Source organism: Chlorocebus sabaeus, chromosome 25 (assembly GCF_047675955.1).
Source record: "Chlorocebus sabaeus isolate Y175 chromosome 25, mChlSab1.0.hap1, whole genome shotgun sequence".
Taxonomy (NCBI): domain Eukaryota; kingdom Metazoa; phylum Chordata; class Mammalia; order Primates; family Cercopithecidae; genus Chlorocebus; species Chlorocebus sabaeus.
The window spans coordinates 13,919,033-13,945,361 of record NC_132928.1 but is presented as its reverse complement, the minus strand read 5'-3'; the positions used below and the strand labels follow the sequence as shown (position 1 = coordinate 13,945,361).

Sequence of the window (26,329 nt, the reverse complement as noted above, 5' to 3'; positions counted from 1 at the left end):
CCTACTTTCTTAAATAGGTATAATTTTATCATTTATGTGTAACTCAGAGCTGTTGAGTATTTTTTAATAAATATATTAAGCCAGAATTAGTTCACATTTAAATATTTATTAAGCAGACCATCTTTAGTTTACATGATATTTGTGCATTGGAAATCAACTATTCATTTGTGATAATTGAGAAATAATTAAGTTCCTTATTAATGAATTCTTCCACCTGGATGATGTTTTATTTACTGGTTGTTCATGGATGCCAGCATGATTTTTACATCAGTATATGATACCATGACAGATTCATATTTGGGTTCCATTTAGTGAAAATTACAATAGATTATCTATAAACACATTTCTTAGAGTTTATTAAAAAACAACTGTTTACTCATCAAACAGTTAAGAATAACAAAACATGGTAGTTCTTAAGCTGAGAATGTGGCATGCACGATTGATAAAATGTGAGTCAGGAGATTTAAATTGAGAGAGGTTCACCGAGAACTGCTCACTGTTTGTAAGGGAGAAGTGGTGAGCCAAGGAGCATAGTCCCTGTGCGTAGTATATTATTCCTGTACATGATTTCTTCCAGATTATGGAACATCAGTGGGTCTCAACATGAGAACACCTGGAAGCTTTAAGAAGTACTAATGCCTCAGCCACATACCCCAGACCAACCGAATCAGAATCTCTAGGGGCGAGGCTGCAGTTCGTATAATAGAGGCTTGGCACGCAATACCACTTAAAGTAGCAAAGCAGCATCTTAGGGTTCTTCTCTGAAATGTATAAATACAAGTAAACTTAGGCATGTAGCAAGGGACAGTGTTCTGGGCAGAAGTCATACAGGCTTCTGTCTGCCCTAAGCTGTGGACTCAAAATGTAAATGATTCAGCTGAGTTCATGCCTAATTCGATGATTAAATGGATAATGATCCAAGATAAAATCTCCTGCAGTTCTTTATTTTTTTGTGTGTTCTGTCAAAAGTTTATACCGTGCTTTTAAAAATACACAGCGATAAAGGTACCTGGTTAATTTTTCAAAAATCAGGATAAGCTCAATCTTCTGAATCTAGCAAAGCATATTTGTGGACTATGCTTTGTGACTAGCAAACTATTCTTAGAAGAGTCCACCGAGGATTAGGATGCAAGTTTGTGACCACTCCTTCCCTATATACCTTAAGTAGCTCACAGGAGCTGGACACAACCTTGGTTATTGCTTATTTGTGCCAGCCTTAATTATCCCAGAATCGGCATATGGGAATAAAAATCAGTAAACTAGTCAATCCTATGTTTTCATTTCAGAAAGTATAAAAACTTGGCGAGAACTATATATTTCATATTATGTACAGTCACTGTCAGATATGCACATTTATTTCAGATGTTTTTGCTTATAGCAGTTCTAATAAGGTGGTAGAACTTCTGCTTAATATTGGCCTGTGCTTTTGACACTTATGGTTGGCAGACTGTCTAGGAGTTGGTCAGTCTGAGGAGCTGCTCTCTCACAGAGCTGGATGAAATCTCAATACCCCAAAAGTCCACAATCTTTTACTGTTGGGCCCTGGGGTAATTCATTGTTTTCAGGCAGAGTAAGTAAGACTATCCCTTTACAAGTTTATGCCTGCCTCTGGGTGTAGATTCACAAAGTATTGTGGGTATTGTGTGTTAGACAGTCATAATATTTTCCTGGGGTCAATAAGACTTTTAAGGATGAAGGAAGATGAGAAGTTTTCTTACTCTGTTTTCCATGAAGAACAAATTTAAATATCTTTGATTTTATGTGGATGATTTGCAAGAAAATTTTTCTTGCCATTGGACTTGGACCAATGACTTTGTAATCCAACTAGAGCAAATGACAGACATTTTTGAACCGTGAGAATTGGTACTGTTGCATATCATCTGTTCTTAATGATTCTATGGTTAAAATAATGGGTAGTTCTCCAAAAAGAAGGGATATAGTACAGAGTAATATATACATGATATATATACACATAGGTGTAGTCGTCTTTACATGTATATATGTTAATGCTAGAAGGAACAGATACATTTTTCCTTTTAAAATTTCATGCCGCCTAGTTAAATATTGCAAATAGAACAGTAGTTTACATTTGCAATGTGTTAAGTTGAAGATATCAGTATTCTCTGATATTCAGTGAATTGACAATTTTAAGAGAAACTAGAGTTTCAAAACTATAAAATATGTGAAATAAAAACATTGGTTCAAGTAGAGGTGTTCCTATTGAAACACTTTGTTTTCTCTTCAAAATGTATAAATAAGCCTTTTACGCCTTAGATTTTTGGAAAATTCATAAATGCAAGAACAGAGACATTTATGTGTAAGTTATATGTTGCCTTGTCAAAAAGTTTGGTGAGTAACCCTATGTATTGTAAATAAATAGAACCTTCAGCAAAGTTTATTGACCTGGTGCAAAGTTTGGGATTTCATTTAGCAGCTGTGATCATTAGAATAACTGTTCTTGCAGGATTATGTCAACCCTGACAGAAATGGCAGATAGAAATGAACAGCAGTGATATCCTTTCAATAGAATCATTTAGTTTTTGATCCAGCAACTGACTACTTCTAACAACTGTAGGCCATCTTGAAATTGGCACTGATTATTCAGTTAACCAGTAGCATCACTGCCAAACGAAACCAAGTGACAATTACATACTTTGTCTTCCACAAAATAAGAGCAAACCAAGTATTTTTATATGAATATTACTTCTCATTTCAGACAACCAGAAAAACATCATTTCTTAGACCTCTATTAAGAAGGAACGCTTTCGAAAACAGTCGTCATTTCTTTAAATAATTATAGGATAATAAACAATGGCTTTTCAGCATTTATGACATGTCAGTGATAACCCAGGAGGAAAGGAGTGCAGAGGTTGCATTCCAGGGTTACGTCTTCCGGGCTTCCATCCTTTACAGGTGGGTGTCCGTGAATGTGGTGTGTTCCTTAGTCACTGAGCTGAAACCCTTGATGGCGTTCATCAGGTCCTCTTCATCCACATACTGAAAAATAAGCCAATCATCATTGGCTACAATAGTTGCCATCAATAGTATTTGCTATCAGTTTATAGTTGTATCAATTATATGTAAAAAGTAATAAGTATTAAAGGCTTAACATTTTATTCTCAACACTATGGTGAGGTCTACAACAGTCCTTGCCTTAAATTTCTCATTGAAAGGATCACATCACATGCACATATAAACTTGACTAATTCAAAATGTGTATCTGGTTTGAGGGTTATATTGTGTCATATTTTAACCTTTCTAAGCCTCAGAAACCTCAGTCTACTCATCTGTAGAGTGGGGTGTATATATATATATATATATATATATATATATATATATATAGCTAGTTTTTGTATTTTTAGTAGAATACAAAAATACAAAAGAACAGACTGTTGGCCATATATATACACACATATATAAAGATTTAGTTCAAATAGTAAATGGAGGAGCCAGAATGCAAGATATTTGTATTCCATTTTTTCCCACTCTTGTGCTGTATTTTGTATTTATCAAATAGGATTAGTAATGTTGGTTACAATGTTATAATAAAGAGATAACTTGCCAAGTATTGGCACCTTCAAAAGCTTGTACTGAGCCCCATTGCACATTGCCCATTATTAGTACTGTAAAAAGCAAGCAAAAATGACAATACAGTATAATAGTTACAAATAGTTCTGTAGTCAGATGATGTTTTTAAGAACCCAAACCCATGAAAATAATTGCTAGCTGTGTAATCTCTCATTAAATCACTCACCTCTCTAAACCTCAATTCTTTTTGTAAAAAACGAGAATGACAATAGAACCTACTTCCTACAGTTTGTGAAGATTAGGTGAAACAATTCATCTGAACTTTCAGTGTATTATGTTGAATGTATAGCAGTTGCTGTTTTGCATGTAAAAACTGATCAATTAGCAATTCCTTGTTTCAACCAAATATAATCATCCCTGCCTTTTAAAAACTTTAGATCTGAAATGAAATAATGTAATTGAGGTTACAACAACATCAAACAGCCTGTAATTTTATCATGCGCATTATAGATATGTATATATTACATAATCATTCTGAACAGGCAAGAAGGACTGTACATTTTTTGTAGTGTTAGGGAACCTGGATCTAGGGAACTCCCTTTATTATTTGCTATTAGTCAAACAAGGCTTCATGGAAGTCATCAACGTTTCAGTGCAGGAAAAGTGAGGACTCGGAGGAGAAAGACGAGTGTAAATCCAAAAAACAGAAGCAGATGATTGAAAGAAATGGAGGTGGATAATTTTACCCCAGAGGAGTAAACAGAGGAGCTAACTTCCTAGCTGGTTATCTGTTTATTTTCTCACTGGCCCAGTGGAATGGTACTGCAGCGGGCATCTAAGAAGACAGCACAGTGAAATTTAATGGTTGGCAAAAATTCTAAGATTTTTGTTATCGCAACCACTCAGAGGCTGATAATAAATATTATATTACGAAGAGGTTACCTTTCAAAGAGCCAATTATTTGTACCCACTGGACTGAAATTATGAAAGATGAAGCTTACAAACAGTAACAGCCTCATTTTCATCATTTCCTAAGTGTTCGGAAAGCAACCATGTTCACCTGTTGATACAAAATATTCTTTTTGCATCCACCCATACTCCAATAGTAAAAGGTGGACATACTAAAATTTTTTGTTTTAGTAAAACAAGTGCTTGTACTTTATGCCTTGTTTTAAGCCCATTCCAATGTTTCCAGTCACCTTCTGCTCCAAGTTTATGAAGTATAACTTGTATGCTGCTTATTTATATATTATTATTATTATTATTATTATTATTATTATTACTTGAGACAGAGTCTCACTCTGTTGCCTAAGCTGGAGTGCAATGGTGCAATCTTGGCTCACTGCAACCTCCACTTCCCGGGTTCAAGCAATTCTCCTATCTCAGCCTCCCAAGTAGCTGGGATTACAGGCACGTACCACCATGCCCGGCGAATTTTTGTATTTTTAGTAGAGATGGGGTTTTACCATGTTGGCCAGGCAGGTCTCAAACTCCTGTCCTCAGGTGATCTGCCTACCTCGGCCTACCCAAGTGCTGGGATTACGACGGTGAGCCACCATGCCCGACCAATATGCATTTATTTTTAAGTATCTATTGTATACCAGAAGAACAAGACAAAGTTTCTACCCTGCTTATCAAACAATTGTAGTAATGCTAGTAAAGCAGTTGTTAAAACCTCACTGGGTAAGTGCTAAAGAGGCGAGTGCCATGGGGCTGCATTCGGCGAAGTACAGGCAGTTCCATATCAGTATTTTTCTGGGATATTTAGCAAAGGCCCCGTATGAGGAAACCAACTCACCAGTCCACTGTCGTGGCCCATGATGGCTTCCCACAGCGAGTCATCCATCAGGACTTTCTTGTCTTGAACGTCCATGAGCTGGCTGACACTGCGGTGGAGAGAACCCTGGGAGTAGGTTAGGCCGGTTTGGCTTTGGCTCGGGATGCGCAGGACACACGCGCTCTGGTTGCTGCGGATACTCACGGGTGTCCCAGACCGGGGAATTTTGGTATCGGCTAATCCCTGAGAAGGAAGTTGCTGTGAGTGATTCACATATAAGGAATATGGGCTTGAAATATGACAGAGGATTGTGTCTCACACATTGTCAGTGAAGGGAACGACTGTCTCCTGACAATTGTCACTTTGTCAATGAAGGGAACAACTGCCACCCACAGAATTTAGCAGTTATGAGCACCCGGAACATTGTGACCCCGGGTTTCTTGGTAAGAATGATGAGATGATGAGCTAATACTCAAGTTAGGCGGCCAGTGTTTTTGGCACCTAGAGAGTTCACGCACTGGTGCTTTGGCTGTTGTTCCTGTGGGGCAAGGGCTTTCTGCATTGCAAAGTGGTGGGGCAAGGCAGACAGATGGTGGATGAACAAGGTATCTTCTTCATACATGTCAACACAGAGCCTCCCTCTTGTGAACACCCCTCCCGCAAAGCAGCCAAAGATAGCAATATTATTTCATGGTGGTCCACTATGTGAACTCCGTTTGTCTTTCACTTTAAAAGTCCAGGACTTGTGTAGGGAAATTGACTCCTCCCTCCCTCCCTCCCTCATTTCTTATTCCATGTTCCTCCCTTTGTTTGAGGAGTCCAGTCTCCAAATTAAATCAGGTCTGATATTAACCTTAACATCAGAAAGACAAAGTCACTCCATAATTGAGACCTAGAATGAGCCGCAAGATAAAATCTAGTTGCTCTAAATATCTGAGGGCTCTGACTTAGCTGGTCCAATCAATGAAATGTTTCTGCTTTTTCTTTCCTTTTTTTTTTAAATAGAGTTTTCACTCATGTTGTTCAGCTTTCCAAGGAACGGACATATGGAAGCCACTGATGATCTGTTCCTGCTTTTCACTGTGCAGTCAACACACCATGCAAAAGATCATGCATTCATGCAGCACACAGAAGTACCTCAAAGTGCATGGTGTAACTTTTTAGGGTGACATTGCTTGACACATCAGATATATCAGCCACAGAGTCAAACTGAGAACAAATGGCAGCATCAGTCCATGTTTGGAATAGTTTTAAACACATTCTTTGCATTTCTCCAACAACAGCATTGTCATACCCATATGTAATACTGCTCTGATGTGTGTATATATATATCCTATGATAAATACATGCATATGTATATATGTGTGTGTATGTATGTGTGTGTACATATATATACATATATATACATACATGCATATATATATATATATAGAGAGAGAGAGAGAGAGAAACTTGGGTTTTGCAACTAAAACCTCATAGTGAAGCTGGGAGCAGTGTCTCATGCCTGTAATCCCAGCACTTTGGGAGGCCAAGGCGGGTGGATCATTTGCGGTCAGGATTTCTAGACCAACCTGGCCAACATGGTGAAACCCCGTTTCTACTAAAAATACAAAAATTAGCCGAGCATGGTGATGGGCACCTGTAGTCCTACCTACTCAGGAGGCTGGGGCAGGAGAATCGCTTGAAACCAGTAGGCGGAGGTTGCAGTGAGCAGAGATCGCGCCACTGCATTCCAATCTGGATGACAGAAAAAGACTCTGTCTCAAAAAACAAAGAAATAATAATAATAATAAAAACCCTTGGTGAGTGGAAATTAATTGATTCGTTTCTAAGGTAAGTACCACTGCCATTATTTGTTTAGTACTGCAGAGAATGACAGGATCTTCAAACCAGTAATTAAATAACAAGCAAAACTTGAGCTTAAACTTAGCTGTGTCGTATACTGTGTGGTCTTGAAAAATGTTGATGAAATACAAAAGACACTCTCATTCCCTGGCACCTCTGCCTATTTCTCTCCATTCAGAGTATAGCCTAAAATCCTTTTGCCAGTTTGGGACTGATGTTCAAAGGATATCTTACCTGTTCACAAGACACGGGGTGCTTGGAAGAAGGTCACACCAGCACTGAAACCAGAGCTTGTCAAATGAGGGGGAGAAGTGTGTGTGTGTGTGTGTGTGTGTGTGCTGCAGGGGCATAGCTCATTGACCTACTCAAGTGAAAAGACAGTCAATCTGGAAAACTGAGCAGGTGAATCTGGCTTGTTCCTATTCAGATTCTTCCCCTTGAGTGGATTCTTTCCCATCTGAGTAGATGAGGAGCCCACAGTCACCAACGAGGACTTCATTTTGCTCTACTAATGCAAATTGTACTCTCTTTAGTTTGGCTAATTTTTGACATGTCTCTCATGGTCTCCAACTTTGTGAGAGCAGTTTGGTTTAAAAATATTTTTAAAAAGCCACAGAAGAAGACTTGCAAGTACACTCTGTCAATTGGATACGATTAAATTATGATTCAACAGACTCAGGGGAATTCCACCCGGTGCCCTGGAGAACCCCAGATTTCACTTCTGCTGAGACCTGCCTGCAATGAACAGCCTCTGTGCTCAGGATGAACCAGTTTCCTGAGACCAGAGCCCTGGCAGTCACCCAGTCCCTCCTTGCTTTCCCATCCTCACACCTGACTCAGTTTTGGCCATTCAGTGAAAGAATCAGTTGGGTGCCACTGTGCATTTCCCTGATGGTAAAGGGTGTGCAGGAACAAGGTGTTTACATTCTTTTGTCTGCTTTTCCCAGCTGAAGCCTGTGTCTGTCCCCAGAGGTGGCTTAGCCTGTGTGGTGTCAGGACTGCAAGGTCTAACCAGCCCCCTCCCACCACCTGTTTCTACTCGTTATCAAACAGTGCACACTGCATACAGGATTTGTATTATATTATTATTTCATTTTCAGCTGTTCTCAAATTTTGCTGTGCATCAGACTTCTTTTTTTTTTTTTTTTTTTTTTTTTGAGATGGAGTCTCACTCTGTCACCCAGGCTGGAGTAGAGTGGCGCGATCTTGGCTCACTGCAAGCTCCACCTCCTGGGTTCATGACATTCTCCTGCCTCAGCCTCCTGAGTAGCTGGGACTACAGGCATCCGCCACCACGCCCAGCTAATTTTTTGTATTTTTAGTAGAGACGGGGTTTCATCTGTGTTAGCTAGGATGGTCTCGATCTCCTGATCTCGTGATCCGCCCACCTCAACCTCCCAAAGTGCTGGGATTACAGGCGTGAGCCACCACACCCGGCCCAGACTTCTTGAGGTTCCAGTTAAAATGGCAGCTTATTGAGTTTCTCCCTCAAAACTTCAGGTCCTGCTCCTCCTATGTGATGCTGATGCAGACAGTTCATGGTCCTCACTTTGACAAAGCGAAGCTTAACAAGACTTATTAAAACCCTGAGCAATGGGGTTATATCCAGAGTAACATAACATCCCCACAAGAATGAGTGGGAGGGTCTTCTGGTCACTAAGATAACCAAGTAAGGAAGACAGTGTTCCTCCTCATGGAGGATTCTGACACAGAGGTGCCTGCCTGTAGGGACTGGGTCGAAGGACAGGATAATGTATCACTGAAATGAGTTCTGGACACTGCTGGTATGTGGGTATGCTTTCCTGTAACCACACCTCACATTATACAGTAGACGTGCCCAGCAGTGCTTGGGAACTTCCCTTTCACTGCTCTGTGCACTCCACAGACCCTAGGTTCGATTTAGCTCATCCCCCAGGCTAAACAGATCTCTCCTGCCTTCTTCTCTCTTCCACTGCCTTCCTCCAGCAGCAGTGCACCTTCGAAGAACATGCGCTCCTTAAAGAAAGTTATTCTTTAACAAGGAAAAATTTTGAAGTATCTGCTCTTCAGTGAGAATCTCCTAATGACTATTCACTGAACAGGAGCAAATGGCCCATGGTTCGAAATGGTCACTCAACATTCATTCATTCATTCAACAAACATTCGTGGAGTGCCTGTGATATGCCAGGCACTGTTCTGGGTGCTGGGGCACATACAACAGGAAGAGGCCCACAAGATCTTTGATCTTGTGAGCTTACATTCTATTTCAGGAGTCAGACAAACATATCTGATTTAGTGTTACGTGATAAATCCTATGGAAAAGAAAAGAAGTGGGTTACGGGCTAGGAAATTTTCCATAGAATGGGAGGTGACGTTTGGGCAGAGATGTGAATGAAGCAAGAGTGTGAGTCACCCAAGGAGCCACGGCAGCAATGGCCCTGTGCTCAGAGCTTGTCTGATGGGCTGAAGGAGGAAGGAGGCTCCGAGGAGGATCAGTGAGAAGGGGAGTGGGACAGATATGACTAGAGAGAGAGAGAGCCAAGGCCCCAGTGGTGTTGGCCAGTGCCTTCTTTGCTTCTCCACCACCACATCATTGTCCCATTGCTACTTCCCACACCAGCCACAAACCACGGACCTCAGGGGGCCCACTGCCCTTTTGTGCCCCCAACACTCCTGCTACTTAGGTCTGATCCAGCCATGTTGGGGCTTAACCAGTGATCATTCATCGCTGAGTGCTGGAAAAGTGAAGAGGTCTGAAGGCAGCCAATGCTGCTGCATTCACTCCCCGCTATGTTTTTAAATGTTGAACTGTAAGCAGCTTGACCAGGCTTCTGTGTTTAATTTTGGTACTGCCAAGGGTAGCCACTAGCTAATATAGAACCTTAGTGCAAACTGGAAAAAAGACACCTCCTCAGGGAGATGTAGCCCTGTGGGCGCACAGCTTTGGGGAACAGATGGGTACCTGGTGAGGATTAGAAAACGCAGCCTTTCCTCTTCCAGGTAGACATAGCCTCACAGCAGAGTGCACCATGGAATTAAATCACCTTTTACTCTTCAGTGAGTGCTCTGGGCAATGACTGTCCTGCACTACTAGGTGATGGGGCCCTCTCCCACTAGACCTTTACTGGACCTCCTATTTTGGGAGTGAGTGGTCTAGAGCTAAGAGGAGCCATCCATCCCCTGTGGCACAGGGTGTCAGGACCAGAGGACAGACTGAGCACTGCTAACACTTTAGCCCCTCCCTCCCCATCTCCCCCTTTTAATGCCCATTCCCCCCCACCAAATTATACAGCAATACAACCTATAATTTCCCCAGGTCATCTCAACATACAAGTCTTCTCCACCAGGCCCTGGATTACACTTACAGGGCAGAAATACTCATCCCTAGTTACACATTAAAATCACTTTTGGAGTGAAGAAAGAATACCGATCTTCAGGCCCTCCTCAAGACCAAGGAAATGAGAATTTTTTGGATGAAGTCCAGGCAGTGATATTTTTTAAAGCTTTCCAAGTGATTCTAATGTGCAGCCAAAGTTGAGAAAGCTGTTCTAGGGTTAGCCTCTCTTGGTCCCCACACTTAGTGAAACATAACTTACATCTGGTTCCTTGTTACTATGGCTATGACACATTTTTCTCAGAAGGAAAACAAGTATTCTAGTCCAGTGATAGGGAAATGGGGCCACACCTCTACAGACATACCATATGGTTTTCCCCAGGTGGGTAAACATTCAATGGAGACATCCTCTTTTGAAGAGGTACCAAGGGAGGTCTTTCTCTGATATAAGGCTCTTTATGGATTTTTCTTTGTAGTATCAGTGACAGAAAAATGGCCAACAAGATCAAGCCCAGAATCGCCATTAACACTATGAACCACAGCTCGCTGTAGAACTCTGTGCTTTTGCTCTGCGATCCCTTCTTTTCACCAGGTGTTGTTAGGACCAAGCCTGCAAAACCCAGAGAAAGAAAGGGGAAATGTTATTTCAGAAAGCAATTTTGTCATCTCTGGCCCTGCTGTTTGATAGTAAATTAGAGAGGAGTTGAAAGCAGTTTGTCTCTTGGTGCTTGTTTGCACTTGTGTGCAGGCTGGGGTAATGGTTCAGTGGGTTGCTGGGTTATAACGAGATGCTTACAGCCCTTGAGAGGCCTTGCTGACACTTCTGACTCTGCTGCTCAGGTTGGAAATCACCACTGCCTTGCCAAATCCCTGGGAAAGATGGGAGTGTGGGGAGCAATTTTTAAAAGGGGTTACCAAAGTAACCTTGAGGGTCACCTGTTTCATAACTGTGTGCCTTGGGAGCAAAGTCCTTGCTTGGGTTCTCATGAGGGACTGGGACCCTTACTATTATTGCTGCAGAGTCACAAACAAAATCACTGCTTGGAGATCTGAGGTGTCCTTGTTTCATGCAACAGTCCCATTCCTGACATTTTGTGTAAACTGGATTTTGAAGCATCAGATTCCATTTTCCATTATGATATTAACAGCCTGTGTTTGCTTCTGTGTTGTCTTTACATGGCCTCTCTGTTAAAGAGCAAAAGCTCTGCAAACCATCACCCAAATGCACTGGGAAAGCTTCCTATGGAAAGAAATCTTTTAGCACTGGGGCCACTTACCTTTGCTTGGTGTTCACACATTGAGAGTTCAGTTGATGTGTGTCTCTGCACATGAGGTTAGTATTAGTAAAAGTAGCTCATGTTTAACAATAATGTACCTGGTGCCAGGCCCTATGCTTAGGTCTTCACAGGGATGAAGGGTGGGCAGGATGATTATTATTATTATTATTTTATTTATTTATTTATTGAGATGGAGTCTTGCTCTGTCACCCAGCTTGGAGTGCAGTGGTATGATCTTGGCTCACTACAACCTCTGCCTCTTGGGTTCAAGAGATTCTCCTGCCTCAGCCTCCCAAGTAGCTGGGATTACAGGTGCATGCCACCACGCCCAGCTAATTTTTGCATTTTTAGTAGAGATGGGTTTTCACTATGTTGGCTAGGATGGTCTCAATCTCCTGACCTCGTGAACCACCCATCTCAGCCTTCCAACATGTTGGAATTACAGGCATGAGCCACCGCGCCTGGCGAGGCAGGTTTATTAAGTCTTGTGGGGAAGATAGGAGAAAGGCTGACAAGGATCATGCAGGACAGGCAAAGGCAGTGAAATTATGTTGTCAGTTTGGCAAGCTAAGCAGGGGTGTGGCAGGGGTGGGGGTGGGGTGGCCAGAGATCTGCTCCCATCCAGCCACTGCTGGAGCCAGCACAGAAACCTGTGGATCCAATGCAGTGGCCACACAGGCTGGTGTGGAGCTGTGAGTCAGAGAGCTGCTCATCTAAATCTAATACCTACAACCAGGTCAGAAAAACAAACAGACCCAACTGCAAAGCCTACTCACTCACTGGACAAATCTCCCCATTTTCAGCTCCCCTAGAACTTTGTGGGCCTGCCTGGTACTTCACACTCATACTCCCAGGGAAAGACTTAAAGGAAAAAAGTTCAGAACTGGGGTGAAAATATTAAAGGCAGGAAGAGAAAGTGACTACAACTAAACTTTGTCAACCCTAACTCTGCTGCCGATCAGCTCTGTGATTAAATATTGGACTCTGACCTTTGCTTGCCATCTCTAAAATAAAGGGTTGAGTTAACACTCCAATCAAGCTCCAGCAGGTCGAAATTCCCCTAATTAGGAACCAATGTGTGTCATTTGATTAAAAACAAAACAGCCTAGGTGGTACACTAACAGAGTTGTCTCCTCTGTGTGTGGCACAGAGAGGAAAAAACTCTTTGGCTGTAACTCCAGAAACTGATCTGATGGGCCCAGTGGGCGTCTTGCTCCACAGCCCGTAGGGGAAGGGAGGGCAGCCTGCCCGAGGGAAGTCTCAAAAGAGAAATAGCCCTTAGAACAGTCAGAGGAAAATGAGGTCTCCGCCACTCTCCTGCTTGGAGGCTGCCTCCAGGCAAAGGAACAGGAGTGTTTTTCAAAGTTACACCATGAAAATTAGAACTGACGACAGATATTAGTTGGGCAGCACATCTTGGAATCTGCCAGAGTTGCGCAATCCTCAGAGTTCCCTCCCTCTGCTCTGCCCAGAGCCTGGCCTCCAGACACAATGGAAATTCTCAATTCCTGTTCATGAGCCAGCCAGGGATTTCTCCTTTTTATGAAGACCTCGAGATCAGGATGGTGTCCCTTTATCCTTTCCCTTCTGTCTTTTCAAAGTACCCCTTCACCTTAAGGGACTCCACCTGTGTATCACATGGGAGGTTCACTGTCAGGGGTTGAAACTCTGGTGACTGGGCCTCAGATCCAAAGAAAAACTGAAACCACAGCCAGTGTCAGAGTAAATCCCTCTCTGTTGATGGCCTGCCTTCAGGAACAACACACTTCCCGTTCACCAAGGAAACTAGACTGGCAGGGCTTAGAAGGTGAGCAACCTTGGTTTTCCGGCATCACTCAATACGTGGTCCTGAGCCCTGTGTCAGAATCACTGGGCAGGACTTATTTAAAGAGCAGATTCTGAGCCTCCTTGAGTCTGAATCTCTGCCAGAGGCCCAGGAAACTATAATAAACAAGCACACTGGGGTGATTCTTACGTGTACGTAACTTGGCAAACCATTGCAAAGAAAAGGTCCCAGGCCAGAAGTCAGTAGAAAATCCATGTTGGTGTTCTCATCCCAGTAACAAGCTAGCAGAGCATTCCTGGATAAATTCCTGTGTCCCTTAGACCTCCACTTGTCCACTTGGGGGAATATGGGAGTTGCTAACAGAATACCGAATGAGGTCTGTTCTATCGTACCACTGCTACTAAATGAAATAAGCCATATGAGAGGAATTAAGTGTTGTAGGAAATTTTATATGACATCCAGACATGTAAAGTTTGGAAACATAGAATAATATGTTATTTTTACAAATTGAAACTGTCTTCGACAATAATATATATGTTTTATTGTGTTTCAGAAATTTTGGACACTTTTATTTTTCAAAAAAACTTTATATATAAATGCAAATTTGATATGTCATTAATTACTGGAATTTAAAATAGGATATCAATTCCAAATCTGTTTTAATGGAAAAGATTTGGCATTTCTCTAATTTGCTTTTATAAAGTATCACAAATGTTAGATTCAGAGACTATGAGTGAAACTGAATTTAAAAGATGCTCCTTAAAAATTAAAATTGTATCCCTTGAGCTAAATTACTTGATATCAACAGTCAATCATACTCTTTTACAGAGGATAAAAGACACTTTTCAAATTTATCATTCTAGGCTTTGAATCCAGAATATTAACATTATGATCAACATGAATTGGCTGAATATTTTCTTTCTTCTTCTGATCTCTCCTCTAACTTCCTCTGTAAATCACCTTTATGTACATGAAGTCATACAATACTTTATTGACAGGGCTTGTGGTTAGGAGAAAAATTTAGTTTGAGCTCTCTGGTCTTTTCCATATTTACAATTCAATGTTTGGCATTTTAAGAGTATATTCTGGCATTTTAAGAGTATATTTAAGAGTATATTCAGGTATGGTGGCTCACGCCTGTAATTCCAACACTTTGGGAGGCCAAGGTGGGTGGATCACTTGTGATCAGGAGTTCGAGACCTCCCTGGCCAACACAATGAAACCCCATCTCTACTGTAAATACAAAAATCAGCCAGGCATGGCTTGGGAGGCTGAGGCAGGAGAATCACTTGAACCTGGAGCTGGAGGCTGCAGTGAGCCAAGATTGCACCACCGCACTCCAACCTGGGCAACAGAGTAAGACTCTGTCAAAAAAAAAAAAAAAAAAAAAAGTATGTTGTAACTCCTTGCCTAATATAAGTTCCATGAGGACTTTTTAAAAAATTTCTGGCTGGGCATGGTGGCTCACACCTGTAATGCCAGCACTTTGGGAGGCTGAGGCGGGTGGATCACGAGGTCAGGAGATTGAGACCAGCCTGGCTAACACAATGAAACCCCATCTCTACTAAAAATACAAAAAATTAGCTGGGTGTGGTGGTGTGTGCCTTATCCCAGCTACTTGGGAGGCTGAGGCAGGAGAATTGCTTGAACCCGGGAGGCAGAGGTTGCAGTGAGCCGAGATAGCACCACTGCACTCCAGCCTGAGTGATTGAGCAAGACTCTGTCTCAAAAAAAAAAAAAAAAAATCTCTGACAACACTTGGCACAATTTCTTCTGTATAGTCGGTGCTAATACATTAAGACTCCAAGTATGTATAAACAAACATATGTGTGTTTTTTGAGGAAAATGAATAGGTGTTATACCAAGCATAATAGAAGTTGTTTACCAAGTCCAGTAGAGGTATCATATTGGATCAATGGTGTCTTAACACTTCCTTCATCAGTCGTGCAGATGACCTGGAAAAAGAAGGCTAGACAAAAGGAAGAACTGGTAAATGAACTGTTCATTCAACACCTACAAATAGGGCACATGCTTTTAAAAGAGCAATGCATCATAGCATGAAAAAGAAGATTTCAGAGCAAGTTAGAACGTTTTATATAATATTCAAAATTATTTCTAATTTTAAAATGTTCAAGAAAAAAAGCTATCATTAGTGTAATAATAGCCTATCTATAAGTAATAGAGCTAAGAAAAATTAGAGCTTATACAGCAAAGGAAAAGAATAACAGAGGAGTAAAGGATATACACAAAGCGCATCTTGTTCTGCGCACGGTTTAAACCCTTCCTTTAAAATTTACAGGTGTACTCTCCACTAAATGACCTAGAGTTTCTTACTGAACAGTAAGGAGAGCTCAAAAGGGATCCTAGAAATCACATGGTCTAAATTGCTCTTTCAATGGCCAGGAACCTGAGGGAAGTGACCCTTGCAAGGTTACACAGATGGTTAGAGGCCTGGCCAGGTAGAACCTGTGTCTGCCAACCATCAGGCCACCTTTCCTTCCCAATGAGCTGCCCAGGTGACCATGAATGGTAACTATGAACATGCGTAGCTGAATCTTTGTAAAAATTGTATTAAGTTTCTATGACTATACATGCAATGCTAGAGCTCACTGTTTACCTCTACCTTACACCAAGATAAAATACTCATTAATCACTGCATTGTACAGTAAGCATTGGTCCTGTGAGCGTGCTGATCACTAGAAAATACTTCGTGCCTTGTAAAGCATTTTCTTAATTCAATTTAAAAACAAGGCAAAGAGAAAAGGGACGTGTAAGTAAACAGGAAGAAGGAACTCCATCTTAGAGGGACAAGATGGTTCTTTCAGGAGCTGATATCAAGGAAGGTGAAGGAAACCCCTTACTCAGATCCTTTTGAGTTGGAGATAATTATTTCCTGATAGGGTTCTGTTTGGAGACTGGAGATACAGCAAGAAAATCTATGAAGTCACTAGAAGTGTATTATTTTAGGGTAGTCATTGACTATGTATGGGTGCTATTTCTTTTGTGACCCCAACTTGCCCTTCGGTCTTATCCCTTCCTGGAGACCCTCCAGTCCTGTGGAGGCAGCACTGTCCCCTTGAACCACATTATAACTGCAGTGCTGTCAAGCTGCAAATGGGAAGGAAAGAAAACCTTATTTATCCTAAGCAGTAACTCTTCCACAGGAAGTGGACACTTAAACCAGGACGTTTTAATGGTGAGCATCTGCTGGTCAGCTTTCAGATTTAACGTCCCGTAAAGCTGGGGAACAGAGCGCCTTCCACACTGAGAAACAGGAGTCAGAAACTAACTTTTGTCCGCCGTTCTCGGTATGTAGAGGGTGGTGTCGAAGCCACTGTACACGCGTCGCCCTCCATCGGTTAACACGTACTCCTTTAGTGGGCCGTTCAGGAAGAAAGTGCCACTCCAGTTCACACACACCACAGACAAATTGCTGTCCACCGAAAATGGGGCCCGGTACTGAGGCACTGTGGGGAGAAAGTTGTAGGTTCTAAAAAGGGTAACCTCTTTGAAGGGGTGCAGGTGTGCGCTTAAAAAAAAAGTATGAGCAAAACTAAACCAAACCAATCCAAAAAAAAAAAAAAAAAAAAAGGAAAGAAGACCAACATTGTAAGAATCCTTCACTTTTTCCTCAGTGTTACGAGACAACCAGTATCGGGGTGAAAAGAAAACCAATGGGAACATGTGTGAAATGCTTTCTCAGCAACTTTATGCCTGCTTTAAAAAAAATCGATAGGGAGTGGTGTTTTATAAATAAAATTATTAACATACAATGGATCTGCTCACCAACATAACCCTGGAGCTCATATTTTGTTGCATTTTCCCTCTTTTTTAACAGGTAAAGTATCCTTAACACTATTAACTACAGTAGATAGCTATTTTTCATATCAAATCAATATTTATTGCCACAAAGCCCCAAGGACTAGATGAAGTTAATACATTTTTTTCTCCAAACCAAACTGCTTAGATGGTGAATTATGTCCTTTTGGCACCCACTTATTGTTAAAGCTTTTTCTCAAACCGTTAGTTTGTTTTCTGAGATAGTTAAAAAGCCTTGCAAACAGCAATTCAAGTATAATAATTCATTGCTCTGACTCATCAATCAATAGCATAGTACATTAGTATATAATCAAGCTCAGGTCTCCTAAGTATTATATCACATATAGAAGCAACTTTGTGTGCATTTCACAGGCACATTCTCTTTTGATTTTTCAGCTCCTTACTAAAACAAAAAGAAAATCCTTAACTGGGGCTCATCTTTTAAATTAATAATTTTTGTGGAAACAAATGAAGGGATACCATATCATCTTGTCAAGTCAGAAGAGATTTATTTCATGAGATCTTGCTTTCTACAAAATAATCAATATATTTGTAAAAACATTAAGATTCACCTATATACCAAATTGGCTTTTAAGAAAAGAAAGGAGTGAGTAGTGAGAAATTGAATGTGATTCTTTTTCTTTAAAAAACAATCCATCTATTTCTGATGTTAGGAAATATAACAAAATAAGGAATAATTATGCTTTTGTAATTATAACATTCAACTATAAAGACATAGTTGATTGTTATCTTTCAAAATAAGATATTTTCATAAAGCCATAAGAAAAATTTTCTGCAAACACCAAAACAAGAGTTATCAAGCCCTCTTTAAATCTCAATGCTTTTCCAACATTAATTCCGCCTAATGTCACAAGGAACGCTCTATTGTTATTTGTCTATGACTTCTCTCTATCACCTTAGTTCAGTAGATTTTCACTTTTTCCCTATATCATAACAGCACAAATAAAGAAATGGCTTGTAACTAGCAAGAAAATAGAAATATAGGAGTCTTATTTGTCCTGTAGGATTTGGAGACCTTCCTGAGGAAAAAGAGTAAGAATTAAAATAATAGAGAATAATGAGTTTACGAATCCTCCCCAAGGAAGACTGAAAAAGTGATAAGAATCACTATGCTCCTAGCTTTTGACATACTTTATCTCATTTAATCCTCAAAATAATCCTGTAAGGATTGATTCCTAATGTTTGAGGTGAGAAAACTCAGGTTCAGAGAGGTCAAATATCTTGCTCTATGTCGGTGGCTGGTAGGAGACCAAGGAGCTGAACCTAGGCTTGCTTAAACTAAGGCCCATACTACTTTGTTAAGATCGGTACACATTCGTTGAAAAGAACAGAATTTACTGGTTCACCCTATGGGTGCTTTCCAGTGGTGTGCTGAAGCTCAGGAATTTCGTGAGTCATTGTTAAATCTGGCCACTACTAAAAATTAAATTATATAAACTTAAATAATTATATTAAAACAAAGGTTATAAATACTCCAAATATGTAACTTTTTAATTGTTTCACTATGTTTTACTACTGTCTGTGTGCCTGAGGTCATTTACATCCATTCTATCTGACTGGTGGAAATATTGTATAATGATAAGCTACTACTCATCCCTTCCCAACCCTGTTCAGTGCCGTCATGTTGGTCACTTGAAAGCAGTAATGGGGGTATTCACACAATGGAAACTGACAAACACTTCAAATCAGGCCATTTTTCCCTCAAGCAGGCCAGCTACTAAACATTTATACCTCACCTCTCTCTCCACTGAAGGGGGATTCAAGCAGAGGGGGCTGAAGGTATTGTTAGGCTTCATCTCCAGACCATTTGCTGAGTGTACATGTGATCACATCTATATAAAACTGCATATTCTATTTCTAAATTATTATGATTATTATTTTGAGATGCACTCTTGCTCTGTCACCCAGGCTAGACTACAGTGGCACTATCTCGGCTCAGTGCAACCTCCGCCTCCCAGGTTCAAGTGATTCTCGTGTCTCGTTCTCCCAAGTAGCTGGGACTACAGGTGTGTGCAACCACACCTGGCTAATTTTTTTGGATTTTTAGTAGAGACGGGTTTCACTATGTTGGCCAGGCTGGTCTCGAACTCCTGACGTTAAGTAATCTGCCCACCTCTGCCTCCCAAATTGCTGGGATTACAGGCATGAGACACCACACCCGGCCCCAAATTATTTTCTGGTTTGTATTCTCTGGTGCAGATTTTCCTGCTCCCAGTGTTTATAATGAGTTAAAAGTAGTATAAATGGTATTTTAGAACCCATATCATAGTCATTTCTTGTATTTTTCCATATCTATTGACCCAGTAGTGGGTTAAGGGAACCTTTTCTCCTATGGTACTAGTCCAGCTGCTTCTCTAATATGAAAAAACACAAAGAAAGGAAATCTTTTTTTTCTCAGAGATAAAGTCTTACTCTGTTGCCCAGGTTGGAGTACAGTGACATGATCAAAGCTCGATGCAGCCTTGACCTCCAGGGCTCAAGCAATCCTCCCGCCTCAGTCTTTTGAGTAGCTGGGACTACAGGTGCATGTCACCATACCTGGCTATTAAAAAAAAATTTTTTTTGTAGAGATGGGAGTCTTGATATGTTACCCAGGCTGGTCTTGAACTCTTAGCCTCAAGCAGTCCTCCCATATTGGCCTCCCAAAGCTCTGGGATTACAAGTGTGAGCCAGCATGCCTGGCCACAGGAAGAAAATCTTAAATCAGTTCACTTTGTTCTTCCAAGCATAAGAAAAAAAAAATCGACAAAAGCTCAGCTTCATGACTGAAAAGGGCATTGGTTATAAACTACAAAGCTCACCTAGCTGTTCTCTGGCTTTCTGGCCACATCAACAAAAAAACTACAACATTTAGCAAAATTGGCTTCTGGATGTATCGTGAAGATTACAAAATCAGACAGCACACATTAAGAATCATTACAGTTTGCTTTGAATATAGTATGAGTGACAAAAATGCTGATTGAGCAGTGTCAACAATAAACACGCAGTGTTAGGTGCACTCGCTCATTCATCAAGCAACATTTATTGGAATCTAAGATACTGTGTCCAATGCTGGAGATGAAAATGGAGAAAGTGAGGACTACAGGAAGCATAGCTTGAAGGCGAAAGTTGCAAGCTCTGTCTGGGGCCTGTCCAATGTAAGCTAGTTATGAGACATTCAGAGGGAGATGTCTGTGAGGAAGCTGGGTGCAGGGGTATACACTTCAAAACAGAGCACTTGGGTGGGAGGTGACCACTGGAGTCTGGCTTTTGGAACCAAAGCCTCGGAGCAGATGACCTCACCTGATGAGGGAGGAGGAAAGGAGGGAGGAGAGAATGGTCAAGGGGACAAAGTGAAAAGGTTTAGGATTAAGATTTGGGCAGTGGAAGAAGATCAACCAACAAAGTTGACTAAAAATGAATATCCAAAAAAGTAGAAAAGAAACCAGGAGAGGGTTGTCATGAAAATGACGGTAAACCACTTTTTAAAAAAGGATCGAGAATGGAAAGTTCGTTGCATTGAATGCTACTGGAAAGTCAGTGAAGGTGACTCCTGGAGATACATGCCTTCTGGATATATCAATATGGAGGCCAAGGGCAAACTTAGGAAGATAGTTTCATCCAGTGCCGAGGAAGTTGAACAGTAAGTGGAAGAGAGGAAATGCGCAAAGCATCTGCAGACCATTCCTTAGGAAACTTTTGCTGTCAGAGAGAGGAGAGCCAGCATCACTGCAGGGGAAGTGGAGCTTGTTTGCTTTAACATTAGAAAGACAGAAGGAACTTTGAATAAAAGTGAGATACATAGAAAGATAGGAGACCCTCTCGAAGGGATGGTGAGTAATGAAGGGGATGAAATTCACTGCACGGGAGGCAGGTTTATCTCAGACGGAAGAAGGACCACTCTTTCCTTGTCACTGACAGCAATGGGGTAAATGCAGATAGGTTTGTCTCAGGGGGAATAGGAGTAAATTACTGACTGATGACATCTCTTTTCCTGGAGAATTACAAGGCAAGGAGTTCTGCATAGAATAAAGGGAGAAATGGGTGAGCCAGGTGTGGGCATGCAGGGAGAAAGGGTGAGCTGCAGAGGGAGGTTTGGCAAGGGTGGAGATGGTTTGGAGTCTTGATTACAGAGCGTAGGAAATTAATTGATCAGGGAAAGAGTAGTACTGAGACAGCAGCCAAGCTCAGTGATCATGAGTTCAGAGTAATTACTGCACTAACTAGATGTGGAAACTGGCCAAGTTACTTAAGCTCTGACCTTAGTTGAGGGCCACTTCATTGTCTAACTCCAAGAGCCTCAGTTCAGATCACAGTCTATATGAATGGTACCTTGGAGTTGCAGTGCACAGTTCATAGTCCTGCCTCAGTTTTCTCATCTGTAAATTTGGATAATAATAGTACTTATTTCACAGGCCTGTTGTAGTATTTGTAAAATGCTAAAATTCTACCAGGAACAAACAAGTCCTCTGTAAACGTGATCTGTTACTAACATCCTGCCATGTTGTTGCTCAGACACATGAAGGTCCTTGTGTGAGACATTGGTCTTTTATGAATGCGTAATTCTTGCTTTTAAAATTGGCATAATATTCAATGCCAGATAGAGTATGTTAGGTAAGATTATAATCTGACATAATCTTTCTGGAAAGAAAACATGACATTAGTATTCGAAGCCTTAAAATATTAAAATACTTGATGTATTAATAGTACATTCTATTTGTCAAAATTTAATTTAAGAAGATAACCAGTCATTCAAAGATCTGTTCACAAAGATTTTTTTCATCATATTTATTAAAAGGAAATTAAAAAAGAACCCAAATGCCCCAATTAATTTATATATGGAATAGTGTATAGCCATTAAAATGGGTGGCTAAAGAGTTTTTTTAATGCCATGGGAAATGCTAATACAATAATGTTAAACAAAAAGCCGATTATGAAATTTTAGTTATAGTATCTCAGCCACATAGTAAAAATTATGCATAGAAAGGAGATTAAAGGAACTGATTATGCCAAAATATTAGTAGTGGTTGCCTCTGGGTCGGGGGATAATACGCAGGACCAGCTTTCTTGGCATGTGAGCTGTGCAACTGCACAGGCCTGTGACGCAGAAGAGTCCTGGGCTTAGCCTGACGCTCTCCTGCTGCTGTCTTGGAATTCTTCATGATTTTTCAGGAAAGGATTCCATATTTTCATTTTCCACTGGACTCCATAAATTATGTAGTGGTTCTGATAAGTACTTATTTTATTCTTAATCCTTTTTGTGTTTGCCATTATTAAACAATAAAAGCATATACCTTATAAAATCTAAGTTATAGTCATATATCTCAAAATGACGTTTTGATCAAGACTGCAGAAATGATGGTGGTCCCGTAAGATTATAATGGAGCTGCCCTGTACCACCTCTTGCTTTTTTTTTTTTTTTTTTTGAAATAGAGTCTTGCTCTGTTGCCCAGGCTGGAGTGCAGTGGTGTGATCTCGGCTCACTGCAACCTCTGCCTCCAGGGTTAAAGTGATTCTCCTGCCTCAGCCTCCTGAGTAGCTGGGATTACAGGTGTATGTCACCATGCCTGGCTAATTTTTGTATTTTTAGTAGAGATGGCATTTCACTATGTTGGTCAGGCTGGTCTTGAACTCCTGACCTCAGGTGATTCATCCACATTGGCCTCCTAAAGTGCTGGGATTACAGACGTGAGCCACTGCGCCTGTCCCTCTTATCTTTTATATCAGATTTTTTTCTGTACCTTTTCTATGTTTAGCTACACAAATAACCATTGCGTTACAGTTGCCTGCAGTATTCAGCACAGTCACATGCCTATACAGGTTTGTAGCCTAGGGGCGGAGTAGGCTATAACAGGTAGGTCTGTGCATGTACACTCCGATATTTTCATGGCACTCACCTAACGATGCATTTCTCAGAACATATTCCCATCGTTAAGCGATGCATAACTGTATTATATAAAAATGTAAGGAAGCCCCCAATTGATTAGTTGATTGTGCTTTTCTTCACTCAGTTGCCCTTTTGCTTTTCCTAATAGTGCTATGTCTCAATGCTTTCTGGACATACTAGAGACTATGCCACGTAATTTACAAAGAAAAGGAGTAGCAACACTGTTTCTAAAAATGGTCTATCAGTGTTTGTTCACTTTCTTTCTTCCCACTGATCCTTCAACTCCCCTAAATTTGTTTTTACCCTATCCCCACATGAAAATCCTTCCTAAATCTGCCCTTGACTTCCACATTATTAAATCCAGTAGACATTTTTCCTCAGTAGTCAACCTCATCAATGCTTCAGTAACATTCAGTGTTATTGAGCCCACTCAATCTGTTTTAAAAAGTGGCATCCCCGATTTTCAGGACAAGCTTCTCCTGAATGCCTTCCAATCTCTCTGGCTTGTGGTAGCAGCCACTTGTACTCACATTCTTTTTGGGTGGTGAAGTTGATCCACTCGGAAGCTGTGCTGCCCACCTCGTTGTGTGCCACCACTCTCACTTTGTACGTGGTATAGGGCTGGAGACCCCCAAGGCTGGCTTTCTGTCCCAGCCCCATGTACTTTGTCTCTATTTGGCTGGGAGTACAGGGGAGGGCTGAGTCAGGAGGGCAAGCCACGTGGAATTGGAGTTCATAGCTAAAATGAGAAGGGATACATAGAGTGAAGATGGGTAATGGAATTAGTTTAACTCTCACTTTTAAAACTGGTTCGATTTTTTGAGGAGACATTTTGTTTTCATAGACTACAGGCTCTTTAAAACTTCCATTTGGAGAAAACTGCTCTCAGAAACACTTTATGTAATGTTATTGGAAACGAGCAGCAGATGTAACTAGAGAAATGATAAAAGAAGTCACCATCTACACACACATTGCTGTTTACCCAGCAACTAGCGATCCTTGTTGGTAGAGATAAGACATTTTCCTCTTTTAAGAGGAGAGACATAAATGGTTCTTCTCTTTTTAGAATAAAGACTTTTTTTTTTCTAAATGATTTGAGTCAAGTGTCTTCTTTTTTCTTTCAAACAGTGGTTTATGACAATATTTTAAATTAGATCAGGGCAATTCTGATTTAACTGTGGAGGTGTCTTATGTTCCAGGGAAGACTTGTAGAAGGAATGCTTCCAGAAAACTATTAGGAGGAGGATATTGAATACAAACATATTGCATTGTCTTTTTAATGTAAAACTTATTTTGTTGTTCTCCTTTCTATCATTAGCTGCTTTTATGATTTAAATATATCGCAGGTAACATAACCACTCAAATCAATTTATTTGTCTACTTTGCTATAGATATCTATTCAATAAGCAAGTCCTCCCTGGGGAGTGCTGGGTAGCTATACGGGTTTGTAGCCTAGGTGCGGAGTAGGCTATACCATGAGTTCATCAGTCTGTACACACGCCTTGTTAGTTTATTCATCCTTCCACCTGACCCACTACCTGTGAATCACACCATTGGGGAACATGGGGGGACTCCACTGGAAAGAGGCCATCCTTGAGGCCAGCATCTCGATATGTGGAGAGGACAGTCCTGAGGGCGGAGCAGGATGGGTTCTCAGTTCAGCTGTCGGTCCTTTGCTGCAACAGTTGAAGCAGGTGCAGGCCTCTACTCCAATAGAGTAGTTAGTGAAGGCTTGAAGGCCATGGAGAGTCTGCTGGGTGGCCATGCCTTCGGATAGCTACGGGAGGAAAGAGGCTAGATGAGGCAGTGTCAAACATTAGAGGTGTTTGATGAATGTTATCGGATCCCACCTCTTATGAATGGAGTACCACGCCAGGCACTCTGGGAGACGAAATATGGCATTTAGCATGGCATTTGTCCTCAAAAAAATACCAACCCCGTTAGAGAGGTATGACAAATAGGTGAAAAATTTGATAATGTAACCGTTAAATAGAAGTTTGAGGTAGCAGGATGGAAATCACAAGGCATAATATTATCGATTATCTATCACCTTAGGATGGTATTAGAAAATGGCACGGAACACACAAAGTGTTGATCAAAGTCTATGACCCTCTGAAAAAAAACAAGATCTGTCTTTCAATTATATGTCTAGTAGCATTCACCAAGGTCCATATTCTGCAAATGGTTACTTGCATGCAATTTCTCAGTCAAAAAATCCTTTCATATCTGCATTAAAATCAGGTATAAGTATTGGAGAACTTGAAAATCTCTTCCTCTGAGGGTGTTGGTTTTTACAAAATATCATAGTCTTCTTTCAATCATCTTTGTAGGATTATAAGCTCTTTGGTTTATTTTCAGCAAATTTTTAACCTCATTGTGGTTTTAATAAGTACTCTTTGGAACAAGAGTTCAGAAACTGGAAATTAATTTTCATGTTGACAAAAAGAATGTATGATTAAGAAGAGCTGTTAAAAAAATGCATACAATGCACTCCAAATATAAATTATTTTAGTTTATTATCATTTTATAAGCATGGATAATCAAGGGTTGATTGTATTTACATCATCTATATTTATTGAATACAAAGCCCTACAGAAAATATGCTAATATCCCTTTAACATTCAATCCAAGCCTCCCTGTATGTAAGTTATCTGTTGAAATTGTGTTTCAATACCTGACACTCTGGTCTCAGAGGAATTCTCCACACTTGCCCAAATTGTTCCCTAAATTGATCTAAATAATTTATAGTGTAATACCGGGACCTGCACAATCTCTATACAATGTTTGTGTGAACAAAGTATTATAATCTCCACTTATTCATGACAAACTTGAGAGTGACACAAGCTATACCACAGAGACAAGGGTCTTCATCCTGCTGGCTGCTGGTCTCTTCATTTAAATAATGCAGGAACTGGTCTAGTTGATTCTTAACACCGCCTCCAGGAAGTGGCTTGGCTAACGCACAATGTGAAAGACTAGTTCCCTGAGCAATCTCTCCTGTCTCCCAATGTGCCTCAAACGTGTTAATGAACAAACAGTGGAGTTAGGGCTGTGCTGATGGAGCTGCTCTGCTCTCTCTTCTAAAGGGTTAGAACTT

At 40.7% G+C, this 26,329-nt stretch overlaps 1 protein-coding gene and 1 pseudogene across 1 annotated transcript in view; both read right to left on the bottom strand.

The window, feature by feature from the left end:
• Nucleotides 1–2,762: 2,762 nt before the first annotated feature.
• Nucleotides 2,763–26,329, bottom strand: part of USH2A (usherin) — a 785,943-nt gene continuing 762,376 nt past the window's right edge. The window contains exons 65-71 of the mRNA XM_007988447.3: nucleotides 24,771–25,009; nucleotides 23,763–23,971; nucleotides 16,817–16,993; nucleotides 15,412–15,495; nucleotides 10,829–11,073; nucleotides 5,327–5,548; nucleotides 2,763–2,997 (exon numbers count right to left, since the gene is read on the bottom strand). Coding sequence (XP_007986638.3) covers nucleotides 2,908–2,997; nucleotides 5,327–5,548; nucleotides 10,829–11,073; nucleotides 15,412–15,495; nucleotides 16,817–16,993; nucleotides 23,763–23,971; nucleotides 24,771–25,009 — 1,266 coding nt within the window. The 3' untranslated portion in view covers nucleotides 2,763–2,907. The remainder of the gene's footprint in view (nucleotides 2,998–5,326; nucleotides 5,549–10,828; nucleotides 11,074–15,411; nucleotides 15,496–16,816; nucleotides 16,994–23,762; nucleotides 23,972–24,770; nucleotides 25,010–26,329) is intronic.
• Nucleotides 6,307–6,346, bottom strand: LOC119619841 (small nucleolar RNA SNORD116; annotated as a pseudogene).